The following is a 21,316-nucleotide window of genomic DNA, read 5'->3' as shown; positions in this document are numbered from 1 at the left end:
ATACTTTTACAATAAATTGATTGTGCTGCGCATTAGAAACATATCCATTATTTATTTCATCAAATAATTTCAATGCTTTGAAGTTCTTACCATTCTCAGAGCTTCATATTTGAAAATAATATGTATGTAAACAAGCTAGTGACTTATATATATTTTAAATTATTTATAACTACGTGTTTTCCGCAGTAATATATATGTCTTGTGTTTATATAATCTGTAACCCACGATTGTAACCTATGCATTTTACAGTTCGGCTTACATATATAAATGTGCCATACTCCGATAAACTTTGCCAGTATACTTGGTGTTTTGAGATAGCAGAGAACAACTACGCGTTTTGAGATAGCAGAGAAACATTTCAAGCAACATGAAGACATTCTACGTTTGCGTTTTCTCACTTATCGTAAGAATTTCGCTGTTATTGCAAAAATCGGATTTTTCAAAAGTGACGCTTGTGTATATTTGAACATAATTAAATTATAAATATGTTAAATCAACGTGTGCTTTCTAGCGGGCATGTAATAACTCGTAAAGGTTGAAAGCTGATTCACGAAATATTCTTTCATTCTATTTTAGTCTTTTACCTCAGCTATGGTTTTACAAAGGCAGTCAGAATCAAATAACCAGGATATACATGGTACGCAATATTCTGAGTGTCTGAATGAAACTTATATTACACCAAGTGAGTTAAAGTGCAGTTATATGCAGCTTTCCCTCGATATTTTTTATCTTTGTTATTCATTTGTGTCACAAACTTGTCCAGATTGTGTTAATATATATAATTTATATACATATATCTTTATATATATATTTCTATCTTTTATCATCTTTTATTTTAATATTATCATATTATCATTTACTTTTCAGCTGATTTGTTCACCGTAGACGACATAATGTACGAAAGATACAAAGAACCTGGAAACGAAGAGAAAATAAGGAAACATGGTTGCGTTTTACATTGTAGTTTGGAAAAAACGGGCCAGGTAAGGGCTACTTATTTTTTCTTATTTCATGTATTTATTATCGTTTGTATCTTTTACTAGTAATTGTCAGTATTTTATTGTTTTTTTCTGTTATACCTATGTTTCCTCCTTGATAATGATAGATGGTAGGATCAGAAATTAATGTAGAACAAATGCATAATGGATTTCTAACCACTTATGGCGAGAAGAAAGGGAGGGAAGCTATCAAAGTGGTAGATGACTGCATTAATATAAGTAAGTTGTTATTATATCATATGCACAGTTTGATTTCTAGCCAATCGAAGTTCATTAGTTATATTCACGAAGAAAAAATGTTTAAGGTGTGTTGATCTTTAAACAAGTATTCAAATATATTGATTTAGTAGAATCAAATCAAAGTACATTCTATCATATTAACGTAATAATAGACACAAAAAATATGCAATGTACATACCACTCTTATCTCATTATTATCAACAACAAATTTTTTTCATATTCCAGCAAAAGATTTCACGGAAAAGTGTCACAAAGCTTTCCATCTAATGATGTGTTTTCTAAGAAACCTTAGAAATCTTCAACAGACTTCTACAGTGAATGAAGAACACGCGCAAGGAAATGAATAAACGATACCAGAACCAGAATAATTATAATAATGATAATAATTATTATTATTAAATATTAAAAATAAATATTAATATATCCATTAATTTTTAATAAAAATATATATATATATGAAATATATTTTATTCATATATGAAATTTGTTCCGATTTTAACTATGTTACTTTCTGTCACTTATTTCTATTTCTATTACTTAGTACTTTTTTTCTCATACAGTATTTTTCGTGCAGATATAAAACTAAGATTTAAACCAAAATAGTCAATAACTAAAATGAAATTTGGGTCTTGGCTGAATCAATTGCGAAAAGAACCTCTTGGAACCAGTTGTAAATCGACTACACCAGGTATACATTACTTTACTGCTTATTATTTATCAAAGTTGTGCCTACCTTCATGAGTTGTGGATGTTGAGAGACATTTCTTGACATATCGATTTACCACGTGAAAGTCTGCGGCAAGTTAGTTGCTGAGTACATTTATTTTTCTCTCCGGTGTAATCAATGTATTTTTTTACATTCGTATCTTCAGAAGGCGCATTGAAAACAGAATTTCAAGAAATTCCCGTGACACATATATCGACTGTTAGACTTTCCCGGGTATTATACCTCCTCAATTCGTCGTTAAAGAAAGTGGCGTCTCGTAGCAGAGATTTCGGAACTAATAAAGCCGCAAATAAAGGGTCTAATGATCTCGTAACGGGTCAAAATTCTAACAGGTTTTATCCAGATCTGAAACCTAACCTTATTTAAACCCAGCTGTAAATTTCTTCATGTTCCATTTACAAGATCCATTGGATATTACTAGTGGTAATCTAATGAATAATGGATAATTATGAAAAGATGTCACAAATTAACCGATCATTTTTTATTCTTTTTAAAGATATGGTCGGTTATCAAGAATCAGTTCTAATCGGTATTTATATCAACATTGCAAACTTGATTCCGTCGTCCAAAGAATTCCGATAACACATTATTAAATATGAAGTATATACTTTTATTAATTATCTTCACACGAACTAATAACGTTGCGATATCTGCTATATACAAATGTATATCTTAAAATAGAGAGAATTTACGTCTAATTCTTTCGAGAATTGGACGTAATTACAAATAATTCTTTCAAGAATGTATATCTAAGTATTTCACATAGCATGACACTGGCTCACCTAGGGCATATGCGGGATATTCTAGAAAGTATCATAGAACGTCTGAGTGTCAACTGAGTGCGTCCAGGATGAACCCAGAATGTCTCTTGTACCCGTGGAAATTATTAGGATGGCACGCGGCGTATGATATATTCAAGTTAAATCGCAAGTGCGTGTCTCGTAGAGAATATAAGAACTCTTTAGTTCATGCAACATCTCCTGTACAAGTTCGCGTTAATTGAACAAGTGTATGAAATCAGTGTGGAAATAAATTATTTCATTTGATATTGAAATCGTATCTATTGAAGTTCCAAACGCCAGTTATGCATATTAACTTATATCGCGAAGATACACAAGTGGCGCAGGATATTAAATATACGTAGAATTATTAAAAATAGTGAGAAATAAAAGTGTATATCGGCTTTCTATCATTCTTTAGTAAAATTTGTTACGTAGAGTATCTACACAGTCTTTAGCGATTGATTATGAAATTTCTTCCTACTCTCTCAATTAACTAATATCTATAATTAATTTAACATATATCTTTTGCCTAACATTTTTTCTAAAATGATAGAATTTTCTAAATTAGGACTGGTAAACACTTGCGATCGAAGGCTGCAAATATTTATCAGTTCCTTTTCGAGTGATATATATAAGTCACGATTCTTCTCATCCTCCATCTTCATATTTATAAATTCGCGTGATTCAATACGTATGATGTTTCGTTGTTATGTTCTACACATTGCTTACGTAAATAAATAAATATAAATTATTATATGTTCAAATTATATATTACACATTTCTGATGCCGAAGTGTTGGTTAAGAAGTATTGATATGAAGTATTCGATGCATATAGCAAGTTTTCCTCGGAACATCGGATATAAAATATGCATGCAAAATTTTTTTACCGAAATGTAGACGCAGAGAGAGAGAGAGAGAGAGAGACTAGATACACGCGTACAATAATATGGCGATTGAACAGGAAAAATCTCAATTTTTATTCGTCGTATACAAATGTCACGAATGAATATGATGATGATTACATCAATATTGATCACAGATTAGGCATCAGTCATACACCTTATTGTATAATCTATTGTACATTACTTTTCTCGTGAGATTAAACATCGCTATACACTACAGTCGCGTAAATTTTTCATATCATCACATCATAATCTCTGTTTTCATCAGGAGAATCTGCTACATGCTCCGAGTACGTCTGCACTAAACTTACGTACGTTTATATTTAAATGCGAATGCGAATACGTCAATAAAGTAGCTACACGCGATATGATGTATCAAAAAAAAACCTCCGTGAAGTACTGACGAATTATATTATACACATGAAAAATATGCATAAATTTATTCATACCGCATATATTTGCATAAATTGCAATATATTTACTCTTAAGCGGTATTATTTTACTTCCCTAAATGTATCGCGCCGTGCATACGAAGAGGTGAACAAGAAAATAATTTTAACTGCCTGGGGAAATAAGTTTACGTGACACGTAGAAGAAATGCGCCTTTTTTATTTCGATCTTATTAAAGACAGAAAGTTAGACATACGTTCATTTGCGTTATATCGATTGCCCGAGTCGAAATTTGGATTCCTCACTAACTAAAATATATTCCGTCCAAACTTGAAAGATCAACGGAGAATTTCGAGACATAACGTTGCACAGGCTCCTCGTCCTCCTTTCCTGATAGAAACGGTTGTTTATCGCTGTTTTCTTCAAATTAAGACTTGAAGAAGGATTTACTTATTCAATATTTGATTATCCCAATAATCTATTTGCATTTAATCCTCATTCTTACTTTTAACAAGCTACGTGTTAGTCATGTAACTTAGTTAATTGCAGATAGATGATTATATCATACAACAAGCAAATATTAAATGATTTTACACAAACTCAAACGCAAAAAGATAAGATAACAGACTATCCCCCTCATAATCTTTATATCATTATTTCGTATCGTCACTGGACCACACAGCAGGACTTTGATAGGATTTGAGAATTCAAAAGGGAGCGGAGAGTAAAGAACCGCGAGGACGAAGACGGCAGCTGTGTGTCCAGAATATACCAATAGAGATTTAAATTTGTATTCACTGCGATAAGAAGGAAAATGGAAGTGAAAAGGAGGCGTTGGCAGATTCAAGAGAGGACTCGCGACCCGAGGAGCATTATTTAGAGATATAAATCGGCATCGGAGAGAGACTTACCGTGAATTTTGAATTTCGACTCAGGCGTATCGACGAATTTTTCAATGGGACTAACACGGATGCACCTTCTCGCACGCGACGCAAAGCGACGGAACGAAGTGAAGTGAAGTGAAGTGAAGTCACTACAATGGAAACGAGTAAACGCTGCTTCTCCGAAAGTTTAAGAAAAAACGGAAGATTCGTTCAAATAAAATTGTGAAATTTGTTAAGGAGCTCCGGAAAAAGCGCGGGGCTCGATCGAGCGTGAACGAAAGTATTTGAAAGCTAACAAACGACTCGCTCGAAACGAAACTATGGACGACCAGCCGGGTCGATCGCTGCGCGCGACGTCGCGCCCAAAGGGAGAAAAATTATTCATGCGATTCTCTCGGGAGTGGAGAGCTTACGCGCGTATTCCCGCGTATACTGTGCGTAGTGAAGTTTGCGTATGTCATATAAAACGTCATTAAATCATAATCGATCGATCGTCTAGCAGCGTCTACATAGAATGTCGACGGACACGCATACCTCCGCGGCGCGTGTCATTCTTCGACAACGTGCCGCGCGGTTGCGAGTAAACATAAAGTTCGACGCAGTCGACTGTCGTTCCTCTAATTCCGGTCGCCACGTAATTAAGTAAGTTCGGAACTCATATATGTGCGGAGGGGCGGAGGGGGCACGAGGGGATCTTCACGTCCTCGACGTGTCTTTCTTCCAGTTAACCGGAGTGGGTAATTTCCGATTCGTGCCATCCAAGTTCAGCCTGCTCTTGGAGCATTTCTGACACGTTAGTCGCCAGAAAGCGAGTCGGAAGTCAGCCGAATAGAAGGCGTAGATAAACGGATTGATGGCCGAGTTAATCCATCCTAAATAACACAGACAGCTCGTGTTACGCCGTGTGCCTCGGTGTACTACTCAGCCCCTCGCTCGGCTCTCACCCCGAGAGTCGCTCCGTCTTTTTCGCGTCTTTTTCATCGTCTCGCAACTGACAGTTTCTTTTATCGCTGGGAACGCTCTTGATCGAAAACCGTCGCGCGCGAGAGAACCGGAATTGACATACAAAAAGAGAGAGAGGGGCGACGGGAGGGGGAAGAGAGAGAGATCGTCTAAAGCGAGATCCTCTCAGAGTGCCGAATCGACTATTCCGAGACTCGTCGTCGAGAGAAGCCCGAGAGAGAACGGAGGGGCTGCCTATTTACCTATCTACCTACCTACCTAGCCAGGTTAAAGCGGGCATGAGGATGTCCGGAGGCTCCACAGGTACGAACGGTGTGGCCAGATACAGAATGAAAAACGGCAACCAACACGCGACGAAACCGCCCACCACCACCGCCAAGGTGCCCGCGGTTTTTGTCTCCCTGGCGACCCTGTTGATGCAGCTCTGCTGATTGCCGCGAATTGTGCCCAACTTTCTGCACATGTTCGCCGGCTCGGCTTCCTCGGACAGTCTGTCGCACGTCACGCTGCTCTCCACGCAGTCCGCTCGTTGCGCCCGAACACTTCTGCTGCGTTCGATCTGCGAGAAAAAAGAGAACGGACCATGTCATACCGCGTGCGCATTTTTATGCAGCAACGGACGCGGGCCGCGGGCGAGGATCGCGGATCATCCGATTAAATTAAGCTCTCACGTCCGGCTGTATTTTTTCGTCACTCTGCCGTTTCTCTCCTCTCTCTCTCTCTCTCTCTCTCTCTCTCTCTCTCTCTCTCTCTCACTCTCTCTCTATCTATCTATCTATCTATCTATCCATCTATCTATCTATCTATCTATCTCCCTTTTCCTCTTCCTCTCTCTCTCTCTCTCTTTCTTTTTTCATCATACTTTTTTTCATCTCCTTCCTGTGGAGGATGATACTCTTTCAGGGAAGAGAGGCTCTTCGTGAAGGGGTGGAGTTTCGCGCGCATCAACACATCAACGCGCGCGAAACTCCACGTAAGTAAATCACACCTGACAACGAAGGACGTGTAAGACACGTCGCGCAACATGATTGATAACTCTCTTGTCGGTTTCACGAGGCAGAATAATGCCAATTTAATCCGCATCTCTCCTACTACGGTGTCGGAGCATGTTGGATCCGTCGCTTATGAGAAAGAGGAAGAGAGAGAAAGAGGTAGAGAGAGAGGTAGAGAGAGAGAGAGAGAGAGAGAGAGAGAGAGAGAGAGAGAGAGAGAGAGAGAGAGAGAGAGAGAGAGAGAGAGAGAGAGAGATAGAGAGAGAGGTAGAGAGAGAGAGAGAGAGAGAGAGAGTTTCTCCAATCTTCCGCTAAATGAAAATACGCGATGCGAATTCGTTACGTCCTTTGCCCGACGCGCGTCGTTGGTTGAACGAATCGCGATACGCTTTGCATTAAAAGCAGGATAATCCTCGATTTTTGCCGTGTTCCCCTCGCGATTGGAAGCGAGCTGCTTTCGCATTCGGTGTAAACGGTTATGGTATTTGCATTTAACCGCCGCGACGTTTGTCGCCGTGAGCGTCTTCGTCCCGCTTGATTATAGACGTTGTGCTGACTCTTTCCCTCTTCACGTTGTTTGTCCGCTTTCCTCCTTTCAAAGTGCCTCCGTGCGAACGACAGTGTCGTTTTAAAAGTTAATTATAGGAACGGGCGATCGTCGTGTTCCGTTGGTAAAACGTACGCCGCCGCCGGGAAAGGTTTCGCCCGACGGGAGGTCATCTCGGCAAAATTTCCGCGCAGGGAGAGCCGCTCCCTTCATCACTCGACCGCTTGAAATATAAATCGGGCATGCACGCAAATTTCTGCACGTGGAGCGTACTTGACGGATTCTCATCTCGGGGCAGAACCCCGACAATGTGTCCGTTAATATTGCACCTTGGCGAAAGAAGCGAACGTAGGCCCTCGCAGGAGAGAGGGTGGCCGACTTTAAAGAAGAAATGTCAGCGTCTCTCCCGAGGAATCAATGGCGCCGCGGCGGAGCTTTGGCTGCCGAAAACTCCTTAACTCCGGTGACAGTCGTGATGCGACACTGTCGACGCGGATCTCTCGTCATTGAATTACACAGCTAGGTGAATACCCAATAAACGCCGTCGCGCAGCGACAAACGGAGGAAAAGCGACGGAGTCGCGCCGCTTCGCGTTCCCACATGGGTCTCTCGATTGCGTCTTCGGGGAGAGAGAGAGAGAGAGACACTCTCCGAATCAAACGCTGCTCACCGTGATTTTACGGCGCGTGCGGACGTTCTCCGGCTCGTTGGTCTCCAGATTCCTGTGCCTGCTCGCGATGACGCACGAAATCCTGCCGTACACGTACAGCATCACCAGCATCGGCAGGAAGAAGCTGCCCATCGCTGAGAATATCACGTAGGAGGAGTCCATGTTGTAGGAGCACTTCTTCACATCGCGGTTCGTCGCCCGCGGAAAGCAGCCCAGCAAGGGCGGGCTCGTTATGGCACCAGCCGTGATCCACACCGCGACGATCATCAGCCCGGCCAGTCTTTTACTCCTCCGACGGCGGCTGTATATCAGCGGCTGCGTCACCGCCAGGTACCTTGAATCAAGACACGAAGGGACGTGGAGACGGGTGCGATCAGTGCGACGTGATCTTACGTGTAACATCCTCTCGAGCTCGAGCGAGTGTCGTGTCTCGAGAGCGTGTATGTTATTGCGCTACCATCGGACGAAGACAATCAGCCGGCTGAATAATGCTAGAGGCGACGCGAAATATCCGAGACAGGTAGGAGAGATGACGAGGACAACCTCCTATCAGTGGCTGGATATATTCGCTGCAGCCTGTCTGATCGCGGTGACGAGTCAACAAAATGGGTTACTTTATCGCTCGAGCAAACCTCCCGCGGGCCGGGGAATTTATTCGCAGATTTTACTCGCGTCCGTTCCGTCATGTTTCGCGTGTTTCGCGTGTTCCTCCTATCACTCTCTTCTTTTTCTCTTCCTTTTCGGCGCCGTCCGGCACTGAAGGACGCGAGCGTCGCCGTGAAATGTTTCTAATGGCAAATGGCAGAATCTATTCGCGCGGAACGTGCGGAACGCTCGCCGATAATCCCGTTTAGACGTACGTGACGTGATTCGAAAGTGCGTGCGCTCCGTTTACCTGTCTATAGATATGGCGCATAACGAGAGAATACTGGCGGTGCACAGCAGAATGTCGAGGGAGACCCAAGAATCGCACAGTATCTCGCCCAGCTCCCAAGTCCCTCCTGTAAGCTTCACCAAAGGATATTCCATTTTCGAGATGCTACACATTTTTACGAAGGGCTGCAGGGAGCTAATGGCCTCGCGCTCGAGACACGGAAACGAGCCGCTGTTCCTCCGTTCCTCCGGCTGCATCTTCATTGCGAGATTCTAGAATTTCTCCGATCGCGTTCGGGTGCAACGGTTGCACCGTTAATTATTCGTACAATTGAACATGCCTTGTTAAACATAATTTGTGTTAGTCGAACGCAAGATGCCACGCGGCTGTTTGAAGACGCTCGCCAGCTCCAGCTGCATTTTTGTGATCCGAAAACCGAAGAAGCGAACGTACGCGCGCGGCTTTGTCCGCGAAAGTTCGAAAAGTGCGGGAATGACGGTGACGAAATTGTTACCCCGGCTAATTGCTGCTCCGTGTTACATACGTTGATGACGTTGGTCAAGAGTCACGTAGCTATCTACGATAGCGTTTGCCCTGCGAGACGATTATTAAATGTCGGCGTTAATGAAATGCCTCTGCGAGCGTCGTCACGGCGACGGCGACGCCGTTTCGCCGTGAACGATGCGCGCTGATTGCGGTGATTAAATAAGACCCCGCCGCGACAGCGGCTCGCGTTACATACGCGTGGCGCTCGACGTCAACGTATTAGATGTGCCTCGCGTGTGCCAGTTATTGCATATTAATATGCCGGCGAACGCCGCGCGTACCTGCAGCAACACCGCCGGTGGCATCACCGCTAGGCCGACTAGTAAATCCGCCGCCGCTAGGCTAGACACAAAACAATTAGTCACGGACCGTAATCGCCTGGTGGTAATTACAGCCGCGATCACGAGGGTATTGCCGACCTGCAACATGCGAGAAAGAGATCATGATCGCGGAAGCTCAATCTTTAGGCGTTCGGGCCTCTCTCGGGCGAGAAGGCGCAGTCTTAAAGCGGTAAAAATCGCGACAAGGTTCGAGTCATTTTGGACGGCACAGAAGTGTGCTATGTATATTTGCTTAAAAATATTATGCACGTTTGTTTCTTTCTCTTTTTTTTTTTTTTTTCTACACAATATTCTAATTACTTGGACGTTTGGTTGCTCAGTTCGTGGTGGTTGCAATATCTGTATAATCCAGCTGTACGAGAAAGATCGTAGACAAGAATAATATAATTTCAATTAATATACTAATATAATAATTTCAAATTATAATATAAAAAGTATAATTTCAACGCCAATCATGGCTACGATCTTTCCTCCGTACGCAAGTTTGTGCTCGAGACGGAAAAGTGCACGATGGGCACGGTGGCTCCGAATAAAGCACGACGAGCGAGCTCGCTTACTATAGTAACGATAATCAGTATCGTGAATAATCCCGCCAGGACGAGATCGGTCCAGTTGGGCAGGTAATATTCTGCCTTGGCGTCTCCTTCGTCCGCCGATACCGTACGGTTCCATTGGTAAACGTCCCCATGATAATCAGCCGTTTGGTTCTCCATGACGTTCATCGTCCTCGGTCCATAGACGATGACTTCTGCCTTCCAGTGTGCACATCGGCTTGAGGCATCGTGACGACTCTCTAGGAGGACTCCATGCCACGAGGACGATCAGCCGAGTCGGCCGGCGGGGGCGGGTCGAGTCCTGCGGATCGACGGGCAACGACAGCGTGCGGATTAAAAATCACGATCAGCGCGCGGCTGTGCGGCGGAGATGTGAATACGGACGGGGCTGAGGGATATATAACGCACATATGGAAGTAATCGGCGAAACTTGGCGAAACTTTCCACGCTATATACGTGGAGCGCGGATGGAGCTGGCCAGCGTGTCGACGTTTCACCGATATATGGAAATGGATCACATCGGGAAGAGGCGAGAGTTTGCTAAAATTGAATGAGAAAAGTCAAACAGACTATGGGAACAAGTCGCGGAACGCTGAGAACGGGAGGCTGAGCGTTGCTAAAAATACGAGGAAGTCATATTCCAAAAGTGCGCGACGAGAAACGTCGAACGTGTGTAACAAATCTCCGCTGACAAGTTACCATTGTCGCCGGCGAGGTAAGCATTTTATTGGCGGCAGCGTGTACACGCGGTACACTCGTCACTCGCACACTCGCAGCTTGTATTCTTCCGTGTCAGTGTTGGACACTCGATAAAAATATGCAAAAGTGGCAAAAATGGCGGGTCGTGTTTAATCGCGCCAACTAAAATGATATCCTCTACAGCAGAGTGCGAATCGCTCAGCGGGATAATAAAGCGACTCCGTACGGGCGAAATGAGGTGTTTTTACCCATTTTTACATCGCGCGTTTCATATTTTACGACATTTTAATATTCCACGTATCACGCATGAAGATCCGCGTAACGCGCGATATCGATTATTCATTAATAATTTATTAATATGTTATACGCATTTTGCACAATAATCCGGCGGAGTGATTTGATATTAACTGCACGCGACACGTACAACGCTCTCGCGATGCAAATTACATATATTATATATTATATATAATCACGAATAAATGATGGCCGGTGGATAAAAGGTGAAAAGTGCCAAATATCGGCCGATAAATGCAATGAATAACCATTTACCGGTAAAAATATGTATTGCCAATAATTTCCGAAGATTTTAATTTATTTCGACAGATATTCGTCTCAATTCGATCAGTCCTATTTCGCGTTCAACTTCACGTCGCGTTTCGAACCGTAATGATACGGGCGTAACCGTGCGCTACGCGTCATAATTAAAATTAACACGCCGCGATATGTTTAACGAAGCGTGTCGGCGCAAACGAGGCATGACGTACAAATTAGATACCTCGAAGAATTAAGAATTTCCTATTTATGCGAAATATACAGGGAGGCGTAATCACGCCTACATTACAATCGTAATGATAATTTCACGTGTTCCGAACGTGTGATGAAAGTGTCAATTTGCAGCTCAATCAAATTGCATTTATAGCGCTTTTATCCGGTTGCTCGGCTGGTTGATAATAGCAGCGACGTCCGCGCGAACGAAACTACCGTGATGTAATTGGCCAATGAGTAACCGAGGCAAGAAAGAGGAAGAGAAATACTTTTCGCCATAATTCGATCGTTTAAATCCTCTCATTTCGCGCGCTGACCTTTTCCTTCCAGCCGACGGCTGTGCATCAGTCCCGCTATTATTGGCCGGGTCGAAAAATGGATTTTCCCTCGGCTCGACAAATTAAGTAAATTACCGCGCTGTTTCCACTTCTCTCCTCACGGCGGGGCTGACTAACGGTAATCTGATGTAAAAGGCAGTTTAGAGAGAATGGGAATTCCGCGCACGTACTTAATTCTAGCATCTATCAGCGCCGAACGGTGTCGTCGAAATAGGAACGTATCGCCCATAATTATCCACGTTTATTAAAATTGTAAATCTTCCAGTCTCTCTTCCTCTCTCTCTCTCTCTCTCTCTCTCTCTCTCTCTCTCTCTGCTTTTGATTTGCACGATATTCCCGCAAAGTCGCGTGGAGCACCCCTCGAGAATTCTTATTAAATGATAAGAAACAACACGCAAGATGCGAAACACGGTCTCTCGCGCCGGCATAAAGTCGATTTCAGTGTCCTTTCCTTTAATGTCCAGCCAGTTCCTGGATACATTCTACTTACTTACTTACTCGCTGAGACGGCTATCTCGCTAGACTCTGGCATTTCCTTTCTCCTCTCTCTCTCTCTCTCTCTCTTTCTCTCTTTATTTACGTACAAATTAACACGTGTGTTTAACCGCTGCTAAGCGCGTATGTACGTACACGCATAAAGCGCTGAGCGCGCGTGGTGCTTTTTTCTCGCCGTTTCTCGCAGTCGTCAAAATATGTAATGGAAATATCATATTTTTGTCGGCGCTGGATATTGGAGCGCATGTCTATACGGGCGCCTCGTCTATATTTCACGCAGAAATGTTGTCGCTCGCATAACGACACGGTTTAAATCGTCCGTCGAGAATAAAGCGGATTTTTAATTAATATCGTGCGCGATATAGGCACTCCCGTAATATTCCAATGCCCATGTGACCGCTGGAATCCCCGCCCCCCGCGCTTCGATCGACTTCCCTCCGCCCCGGACGACAAGAAGCATTTAAAGATATTAAGAAATCAGCGGTTTTACGAAAATCGAGGCACAAGTCGCGCCGATGATGAGCAGGATTCCGCGGGAGTGAGCAAATATCCGCGTCAGAATCGAGACATATTTGTCACCGAGAAAAGAGTTTAAACCCCGCCGGTGCGATCGATGAACTTTTGGTAAAGGTACACACACACACACACACACACACACACACACACACACACACACACACACACACACACACACACACACTCTCTCTCTCTCTTTTTGTTCACCTCACCAGGAAGGTTACGATCGATCATAAATAATCTGCCAGCGGCGAGCGAGCGAGAAAATGGTTTATAATGTGTAATACCGGCGGTACAGAAAGATAGTCGGATAAGACGAATGGACCGGCGGAATTGCGCGCGATCCTTATCGAAGCAGGCACAATCAGATACGACAGGTTGTGGCGGCAGGATTTGACTCGGAAATTACGAAAAATAATGAAACACTTCGCGAAGAGCGGCCGATGGGGTGCTCGACATGCCGAGGCAAAACGCGCGGCAAGCAAATTACGGATGTTCCTATCTTGCATTTTCCACTGAAGCTCTCCCTTTTTTTATTTTCGATATATATATATATATATATATTGACCAAGCTCTCCCCTTCTCCCTCAAACGACACATGGAGAAGATTGTTCGTTTCGTGTAACTGATTTCTCCATTATCTGGGGATGAAAACTGCTCTGCGCAACACAACAAGATCCTCGTAGAAGATCTCCGTTCTCCGTACGATCAGTTGTTCTCTCTCGGTTGTCTTGAGCGAGTTTGAAACAAAACCGAACGATGTCTGTCGCGATCGCGGTAAAAAAAACATCGTTTCCGACTGATGATTTTTTTGTCCGGTCCTTGTTCGACCGCTGACATTTTTTTTTCTTCGTGTACGCGGGGCAAAGGTCGCGCGGGTATATTTGAAATTTGTACATGCCCCATGCAGATTGGCGCCAGCTTTAATATTCAATATGCGATGCGCTCGGGTGCGAACGTTATCTGCTTGGCAAAAAGGGAATTGATTCTTCCGTATCACGGCTACATTTTATCTGTCCGATTTTTGTTTTATTCCAACGTTCAGAGCGCGGGAACATGTATGGGGGTGGCCAGAACCATTACCATTTTAATCCTAAGCTGGACGCTTCGTTTTCCGAGAAAGAAAAAAAAAAAAACAGAGAGAAGGAAAAAGGAAATAACTCGATATTCAGCACGCCACGAACGGTACACTGCGCTGTATTAATCGCGTACGAGAATCTTTTCAAATCGTTCCCCGATTAATCGCAAGCGCCTGCTCGCGAAAAGCGAGCCGCAGGACGCGCGCCGGTCGCTCCCGCGGAACGAAAGTTCCGCGCGAGTTGCGCCGATTGTGCGCAAAGTCGACGCTGGACGCAAATGAACAACGAGAGGATCAGCTCTCGCAATGCGGTGGACACACGCGTATTCAAGATCGCAACCGTTTTGCCGCGACTAGACGCACCCTCGGCGAGTCTTAGTCGCGACACGCTTCGCGAATAAACGATCGTCGCGTGTTGCATTAAAAATGCAGCGCGCCATTTCTCGCATCGTCTGACATCCGAGGATCCGACGAAGTAAATTTAACTACCGCGGTCCCTGCTCGCCCTGCCGGCGGCGCGCAAAAGGTAAAGCGGAATGCGCGGAAATTCCCTCCAAGTTTTTCGCCGCAACGATTTTAGCGCAAACAGAGTTTCCCGGCGAAAAATCTCGCTTATTACATTACTAAAAAGAGAGGCGTAAAATGGCCGTTTTTAATCTCTCCAGCGCCGGCGCTCTCTCATCGCGCTTCCCCGTTTTCATCCGCGACGTCCAAAATTCCCCGACGTGATCTCTCCGACCTCTTCTCGCTCGGCATTCTCGGAAAGAAATTGATTGCGCCCTACGTTGAACGAGACTCGCGCACTACTGCGGAGTGTCTCACGAGGAGAAAACGCTTGTTCCGCTCTCGTAGTTACGGCTAGATAAACAAGTTTGCATGTGCGGTATGTCGCTGCGATTAGATACTGCGGAAAATAAAAATTACGTAGGACGTCGCGCGTATGCGCGGTCATATAAAATGTGATCATCGGGATAAGAATTTACGAGGTCCGCTTGGACTCTGATCGCAGTGAAAATTCGACTCCCTCCCTCCGCTGTCGCTCGGTGGAGACGCGCGGTGGAAATACTCGGGGACTCGCTGAGGGAAACGTAATTTCTCTTCTTTCAACAGGTACATGCAGACACACGGTGCAACCCGCGGGAAGCAAACGCCCGGCCGTTATTTGCCGCGCAGAAGCGGGATGACAGTAATATCGCGCGAGCAGCAATTATTGCGCCACGCAGCAGCTCTTCTCGCCCGGCAGCTCGAGTCGGTTGCGCGGCGTTAAGCCGCTAATGAAAGTCTTCCGTTGCAATTTTCAGCCCGCCGCATTGATCGCCAACGCACGCGGCGAGAGAGAGATGCGCGCTTGTAAGTTGTCAGAGAGTGCCTCGCTCGTTTCCTTCGTCCTGGCGGTTCTTTCGCGCAGATACGACCGCGAGTGCGAGCGCTCTCTCGCGAGGAGATGCGCGCCGATGGTATTTTTGGATTATCGATGATATCGAGCGAGTAACTCGCCAGAGCAGAACGGAATGTTGCGCACGTCGATACGAACACGTCGAGCGAACACCGCAGCGCACACATCCCCCCCTCCCCGCCATACGCGAGCGATCTCGAATTCAGCCGTAATGAATTTCCCGTAAATGTGCGCAATTGAAGGACCCTCGTCGATTCCGCCATCTTTGTTTGAAACAAACTGCGTTCGCGAGCGCGGAGTAAGTACGGGCATTGTGCTCGCGGACAATGCCCGCTCGTGTAGCTATTCTTTGGGATTATTAGGATTTATTAGTTCCCTTAATAAGGTAATTCATCGCGGAATTATAGTCTTAAGGATATGACTCTCGAGGGTGAGCTTTCGGCCTTCAACTTGCGCGCCGAGCGAACGAGTGGTCGTGATGTACGTGACGCAAGTTTTACGCGAAACTAGCCGTGCTCGATGGCGAAATATTTATGGAATTTCTAGCCGCGCGCATAAAAGAGAGCAAGAAAGCGGGAGAAAGAGAGAGAGAGAGAGAGAGAGAGAGAGAGAGAGAGAGAGAGAGAGAGAGAGAGAGAGAGAGAGAGAGAGAGAGAGCGAAAAGTCCTTTCAAACTTTCAATTTTCGTCTACGATCGAATGATGAGTTTGACCGCGCGATTTGCACATCGCACAATATTGCATTCCTTCAAAAAAGGTATAAAAAGTATGACGTTACATTCTCACAATACTTCCGACCCACTTACCTGGGCGAAGAAATGCGCGCTATTTATTATATGAGATGTGGTTTCCGGTCTTGAAGGCGCGCGATTCAGGGTTATGACATCTTTGAGGAATATTCGTGCCTGAGCCGCTACGAAGACGCGGTTCTCCCGCTGACATAAGGGAGACATAAGGAGCGCGATACTTCCGCGTCGCGACCGAAAGACAAAAGCTCGGCTAAAAAGGCGAGGAGAGACGCGGAGGAATGCGCGCGCGCGATGGGGTCCCATGGGAAGACGGATTCCTTTGTGACGATTACACATAGCAAGTCGAATTACACGAGCGTAATATTCGTTGGCGAACGGGGGGGAGAGGGCGGAAAGGAATCGCGACGTACGCGTGACAGGTTCGCGCATCTCGAAGGATAATACGCGAGACGAATTTCGAGCGGCGCCGAGAGTATCAGGCTGAATCTTCCGGCATGGATTTGAACGTATGTAAATTCCGTCGGATTTCGCAATACCGCGGCGTGTCTTAAGATTAGCCGAACGGGACTCGGGATTCCGGTAGACACACCGGAGAATGACAGCTTTCCCTCCCGCGCCGACTTGCCGTTATTCCCTCGTATCCGACGCCGGGAATTCCCGGCGCGTATGAGTTACCCTCCGTGTAGTACACCCGTGCGTTAGCCCGTTAATGCGAAATATGAGGAAGGAAAAATCTAGTTCTCTCGGCGAGATATTGCGAGGCGCGATCGTGACTGGCGTTATTTTCCTCGGCGACATGCGATAAAACAACGTTCGGCGAACGACGTCGGCGTCGAAAGTCGCGAAGGGATACGGCTGTCCTCGCGCGCGCTAGGTGTAACGCAATCCCCTCCTCCCCCCCCGGGGAATGTGATTAGCTCGCATTGCATTCACCGAGCGTACAGCCACGGATCGATTTTTTTCTACGTACACGTTGTGACGTAGAAAAGAGAAAATTATATGACTCGCGTATTTTTTCGTAACAGGTGTCTAAAAACGTGGACACTTGAAACGTGTTACATCCAGGCAAATTACGGCGTAACGAAAGTCACGTATGTATCGCTTGTTTCTGTTCAACTCGACATGTTCAGGAGTACACGGCAAAGTGTTTTAATCAGCTCCAGTATGGCGTTTCACCCGATACCATTTATAAACTTTACATACGCCGGCCCCTCCGTATCCCGGTCGCGCTACGCCGATATCGCAGAACGAAACTCGTTGAAAGCACATACAGCTGATACCGTTGCACTTTGTTTCGCCGCAAGGTTTCAGGTCACAGATAAGGCAGCTTTGGCGAGCTTCGGCGAGGAGGCAACATATATGTCGAAGGATGCAGCGACCGGTAACTTTTCGCAGAAATTTTGCGTATTCATCCCCGGCTTCTCTCTACCGGCCAGCCATCGACGCGTGTGGGTGTGTGCACGTGACGGAATCTCGACTTTTGCAACCTGCACGTCGTTAATCTCATCAATCTTTCTTCGAAACGTGGAGTTTAGTTCTGGGTGAAGGGCGCAGGAAATTAAAGGTCCAAAGTGATGCACGCTGCCCAGCCAGGAAGAAATGGAGAAAGAGCGGCGTTATGCGGGCTCGCGCGAAAGCGAAGTGCGAACGGAGAGTTTCTTCGAGAAATTGGCCATTTCACTCAGATCAAATGCCTCCCCGGGATAATTATGAATCAGCGGGGATACTTCTTAATCCGTCTCTCTTCGAGTACCGCGATGTAATTACGTTGCCGGCGGTCCTCGGTAGAGTTTGCAATTCTCACTGCAATCCATAATTTTTCCATAAGTCGGCCGACGGCTTAACGCGCGAAAGATTAATCCGAAATGAATATTCCGCTCCTCGTTAAGCGATTCTACTTCCTCAGTGCCGCCCACCGGATATTAGACCGATGGTTATTAGCCTCCCCTCTCTCTCTCTCTCTCTCTCTCTCTCTCTCTCTCTCTCTTGGATCAAAAAGTCACAGCTGGAATGCGGTCATTAAAGGAGCATTAATCCGGTTAATAAATTCTGCGCGCACGTGCGCGCGCACACGTGGGGATTTTTATTGATACGTCGGCAAAAGGTATCGATAACACTGTCGAATTTGTCGGTTAAATTCCGCGCCACGATGTTTTACGGCTTTTATTGTGTACAGGTGTACACATTTGCAAATGGCCATGCGGGGGACGAAATAGGATTGAAATAACGTGAGGGAAGAAGTCTCTCGAACGCGGGGGTTATTTACAAAGTAAACCGCGATGCAGAGACAGCGTGATAAAGGTGAACCAATAAGACGTTCTAATTAATGGCGCCACTGGATCACCTGCATTACTAATAGTGATTAATGGTGGTGATTAGTACTGTGACTACGATCAACCTTTGTCTATTGTCCAACACGGATTGTTACGTAGTTTGCGCAGCCTCTCTGACCGGTATTCCATTATCCTCGTAACTAGCGCAAACAAAATAATTCGCCCCGAATCGCGAAAAAGATTTCTATCGTTAACCTTAATGTAATTTCATACCAAATAGCGCAAATAGTTGTTTTCCCCGACATGCTACGCGCACGTACACGCGTTCATGCATTATAAATAAATATATTTGTTCAAAAGAAGGATCCCTCGCTTCCCCCTTTTTTCTTTTTCAATTTCCCATTCCTACACCATTCCTGTAACAAATGAATATCTGCGCGATAATGCTCAATATTTAAATCGCGCGACACGCACGATGATTACCCGCGGAGCAGCTCTCGCTCGGGGAAATTTCGATATTTTAAAATTCCATGCAACCTGAATTCCCTCGACACTTTAGCGCGAAAGGAAATGCGACGTCACGTCATGTATTCCAATATTTAGTATTGTATTGGTATATCGGGACTTTCGTCCGATATCTGGAGAATAGCTTCTTTCTTTGTGAGATCAACAGTAGTACATTTAATACGCAAATATCGCGAATATCGCGGGCATATGTATCTAATATTATTTTCGGGTACGTATCGCTTAGTGGAGCGTAAAATTTACATATTGAATCAGTCAAAAAGTTCCAGTTCGACTTTTGAGTCAAATTTGACTTTCTTGTGTTGAATCGAAGCATATCGTTCGAGCGAAGTTTTAGTTCGATATAGTTTTTTAAAGTCAAATTAGATATCATTGACATTTCGTCAATTATAATAAGAATAACATCTTTGAGTAAAAAAATATCAATATATGTAGAATATATACACATTCGATATGTATATTCTATAGTGAAGGTTTATAATTTATTATACTATATAAACTTAAATAAAACATTACACCGTATATGTATAGAGAGAATTTACAAGTACATTTTATTCTAATAAAAATGCTGTCATATATGTATTAAACAAGTTTTAGTTCGATATAGTTTTTGGTGCAGCCGCGCCAAGATTTTTTGTATTAAATATTTTTTATTGCATTGTTATAATAATTAATTTGTTACAATAACAAGTAAAATAACCATATAACTCAGTGTTCTAATAAAGAATGATAAATTTTACTTGTGAAAATTTATATTATGGACATTTTTTGTAGCTAGGTTTTCTTGAATATTTTGAATAACATAACCTTTAAAAAGATATTTTTTTTTAAATATTGAACACTATTAACAAACGTTAAATTTTTATAACACGATATAACTTTTACTTTTAAAAGTTTATGTACATATATTATAAAAACTTATGTTATGTACATAATATATATCTTAAAAAAGAAAATAATTTGAATTTGAGATTTCTAAAAATATTAAGTTAAGTATACAATAATCATATATATATATATATATATGTTAGGTTTCTCAGTTGGCGCTACTGTTCCAATATGTCACTTCTTTTGTACAGTAGAAAAGTGTTGCAGAGTTTTATTATAGTTATAAGTTTTACTTGTAAAACTATAAAGTTATAAGTTTTACTTGTAAAAACTTATGTACACATATATACAGTAAAAAAAATAATTTGAGTTTGATACTTTTAAAAATAACACAATACGTGTTGCGCTTGTACTTGGCGTCCTTTTTTTACCTTTTTGTTTAAAAAGGTAAGTTTTATATAAGTTTTACTTGTAAAATCTTATGTATTATCTTTAAGTTTTACTTGTAATCAGTTTTACAACAGAGCACATAATATTTTATCAATTTATATTTCTTTCATTTTTTGTCATTTTTATCATATTTTTATCATTTTTTGTCATTTTTATCATATTTTTATCATTTTTTGTCATTTTTATCATATTTTTATCATTCTTCCAAATGTATACTTTATCATTTCATTGTCTAGATTATCTATTCGAAAAATCGAACCAAACTCTCGAATCGATCCGATATCTGATAATATTACAGGTATATTAATTACTTTGAGCGGTAAAAGCGTACAGTCAGATTGTCCATATCGCATGCAACGGAAGCAGGTGCAACATCATCTCCTGAATACGGAGTCCCAGCTCTGCAGTTAAGTAATATATCCCCCTACAGGTTATGAATATACGATCTACCTAAGTATCGGTTAAGGTGACGGCCTAATCTCCCCGTAATTCCATAGAATTATAACGGTTCCGCTTATGTGTACCGCGCGTGTACCGGGCAGTTCTCAACTACGGGGAAGAGATTCACCTTCGATAAATATTTTCCCGCGATTATTCGTACGAATAATTTTTCAACATATTCATCTGCAGAACGGATTAAAGCAACATTTATAATAGGATTTTACCGAATGAAGCTACAGCGCCGTAAAAATGAACGAAAGTGCAATGTGTGCGACTCTTTTTTTCTTTTAACGTCGAGTCATATTATATTTTAATTTTTTTGCCTTTTTACACTCGCCGGTATAATACACAGT

At 43.5% G+C, this 21,316-nt stretch overlaps 2 protein-coding genes across 4 annotated transcripts in view; one reads left to right on the top strand and one right to left on the bottom strand.

The window, feature by feature from the left end:
• Positions 1-216: 216 nt before the first annotated feature.
• On the top strand, positions 217-1,597 carry LOC105191931 (pheromone-binding protein Gp-9-like). 2 transcript variants are annotated; one of them, XM_011155720.3, is made up of 5 exons: positions 217-403; positions 577-637; positions 868-983; positions 1,106-1,217; positions 1,464-1,597. In XM_011155720.3, exons 1-5 carry the CDS (start codon positions 368-370, stop codon positions 1,583-1,585), a joined length of 447 nt encoding a protein of 148 aa, XP_011154022.1. In that variant the 5' UTR covers positions 217-367; the 3' UTR covers positions 1,586-1,597. The 2 variants fall into 2 exon arrangements, with proteins under 2 accessions (XP_011154022.1, XP_011154021.1); XM_011155719.3 differs by having other exon boundaries at positions 221-403; positions 577-682.
• A 1,624-nt stretch (positions 1,598-3,221) lies between these two features.
• Positions 3,222-21,316, bottom strand: part of LOC105191932 (tyramine receptor 1) — a 48,883-nt gene continuing 30,788 nt past the window's right edge. The window contains exons 1-7 of one of the 2 annotated variants that reach the window (XM_025305734.1): positions 16,504-18,381; positions 10,415-10,712; positions 9,798-9,935; positions 8,992-9,242; positions 8,097-8,430; positions 6,146-6,446; positions 3,222-5,796 (exon numbers count right to left, since the gene is read on the bottom strand). In XM_025305734.1, coding sequence (XP_025161519.1) covers positions 5,621-5,796; positions 6,146-6,446; positions 8,097-8,430; positions 8,992-9,242; positions 9,798-9,935; positions 10,415-10,579 — 1,365 coding nt within the window. In that variant the 5' untranslated portion in view covers positions 10,580-10,712; positions 16,504-18,381 and the 3' untranslated portion in view covers positions 3,222-5,620. Of the gene's footprint in view, positions 5,797-6,145; positions 6,447-8,096; positions 8,431-8,991; positions 9,243-9,797; positions 9,936-10,414; positions 10,713-16,503; positions 18,382-21,316 lie in introns of those variants that run through there. The other variant, XM_011155721.3, reaches the window with a different exon arrangement.

Source organism: Harpegnathos saltator, unplaced genomic scaffold (genome assembly GCF_003227715.2).
Source record: "Harpegnathos saltator strain DR-91 unplaced genomic scaffold, Hsal_v8.6 scaffold71, whole genome shotgun sequence".
NCBI classification, from domain to species: domain Eukaryota; kingdom Metazoa; phylum Arthropoda; class Insecta; order Hymenoptera; family Formicidae; genus Harpegnathos; species Harpegnathos saltator.
This window is presented reverse-complemented; position numbering and strand designations above follow the sequence as displayed.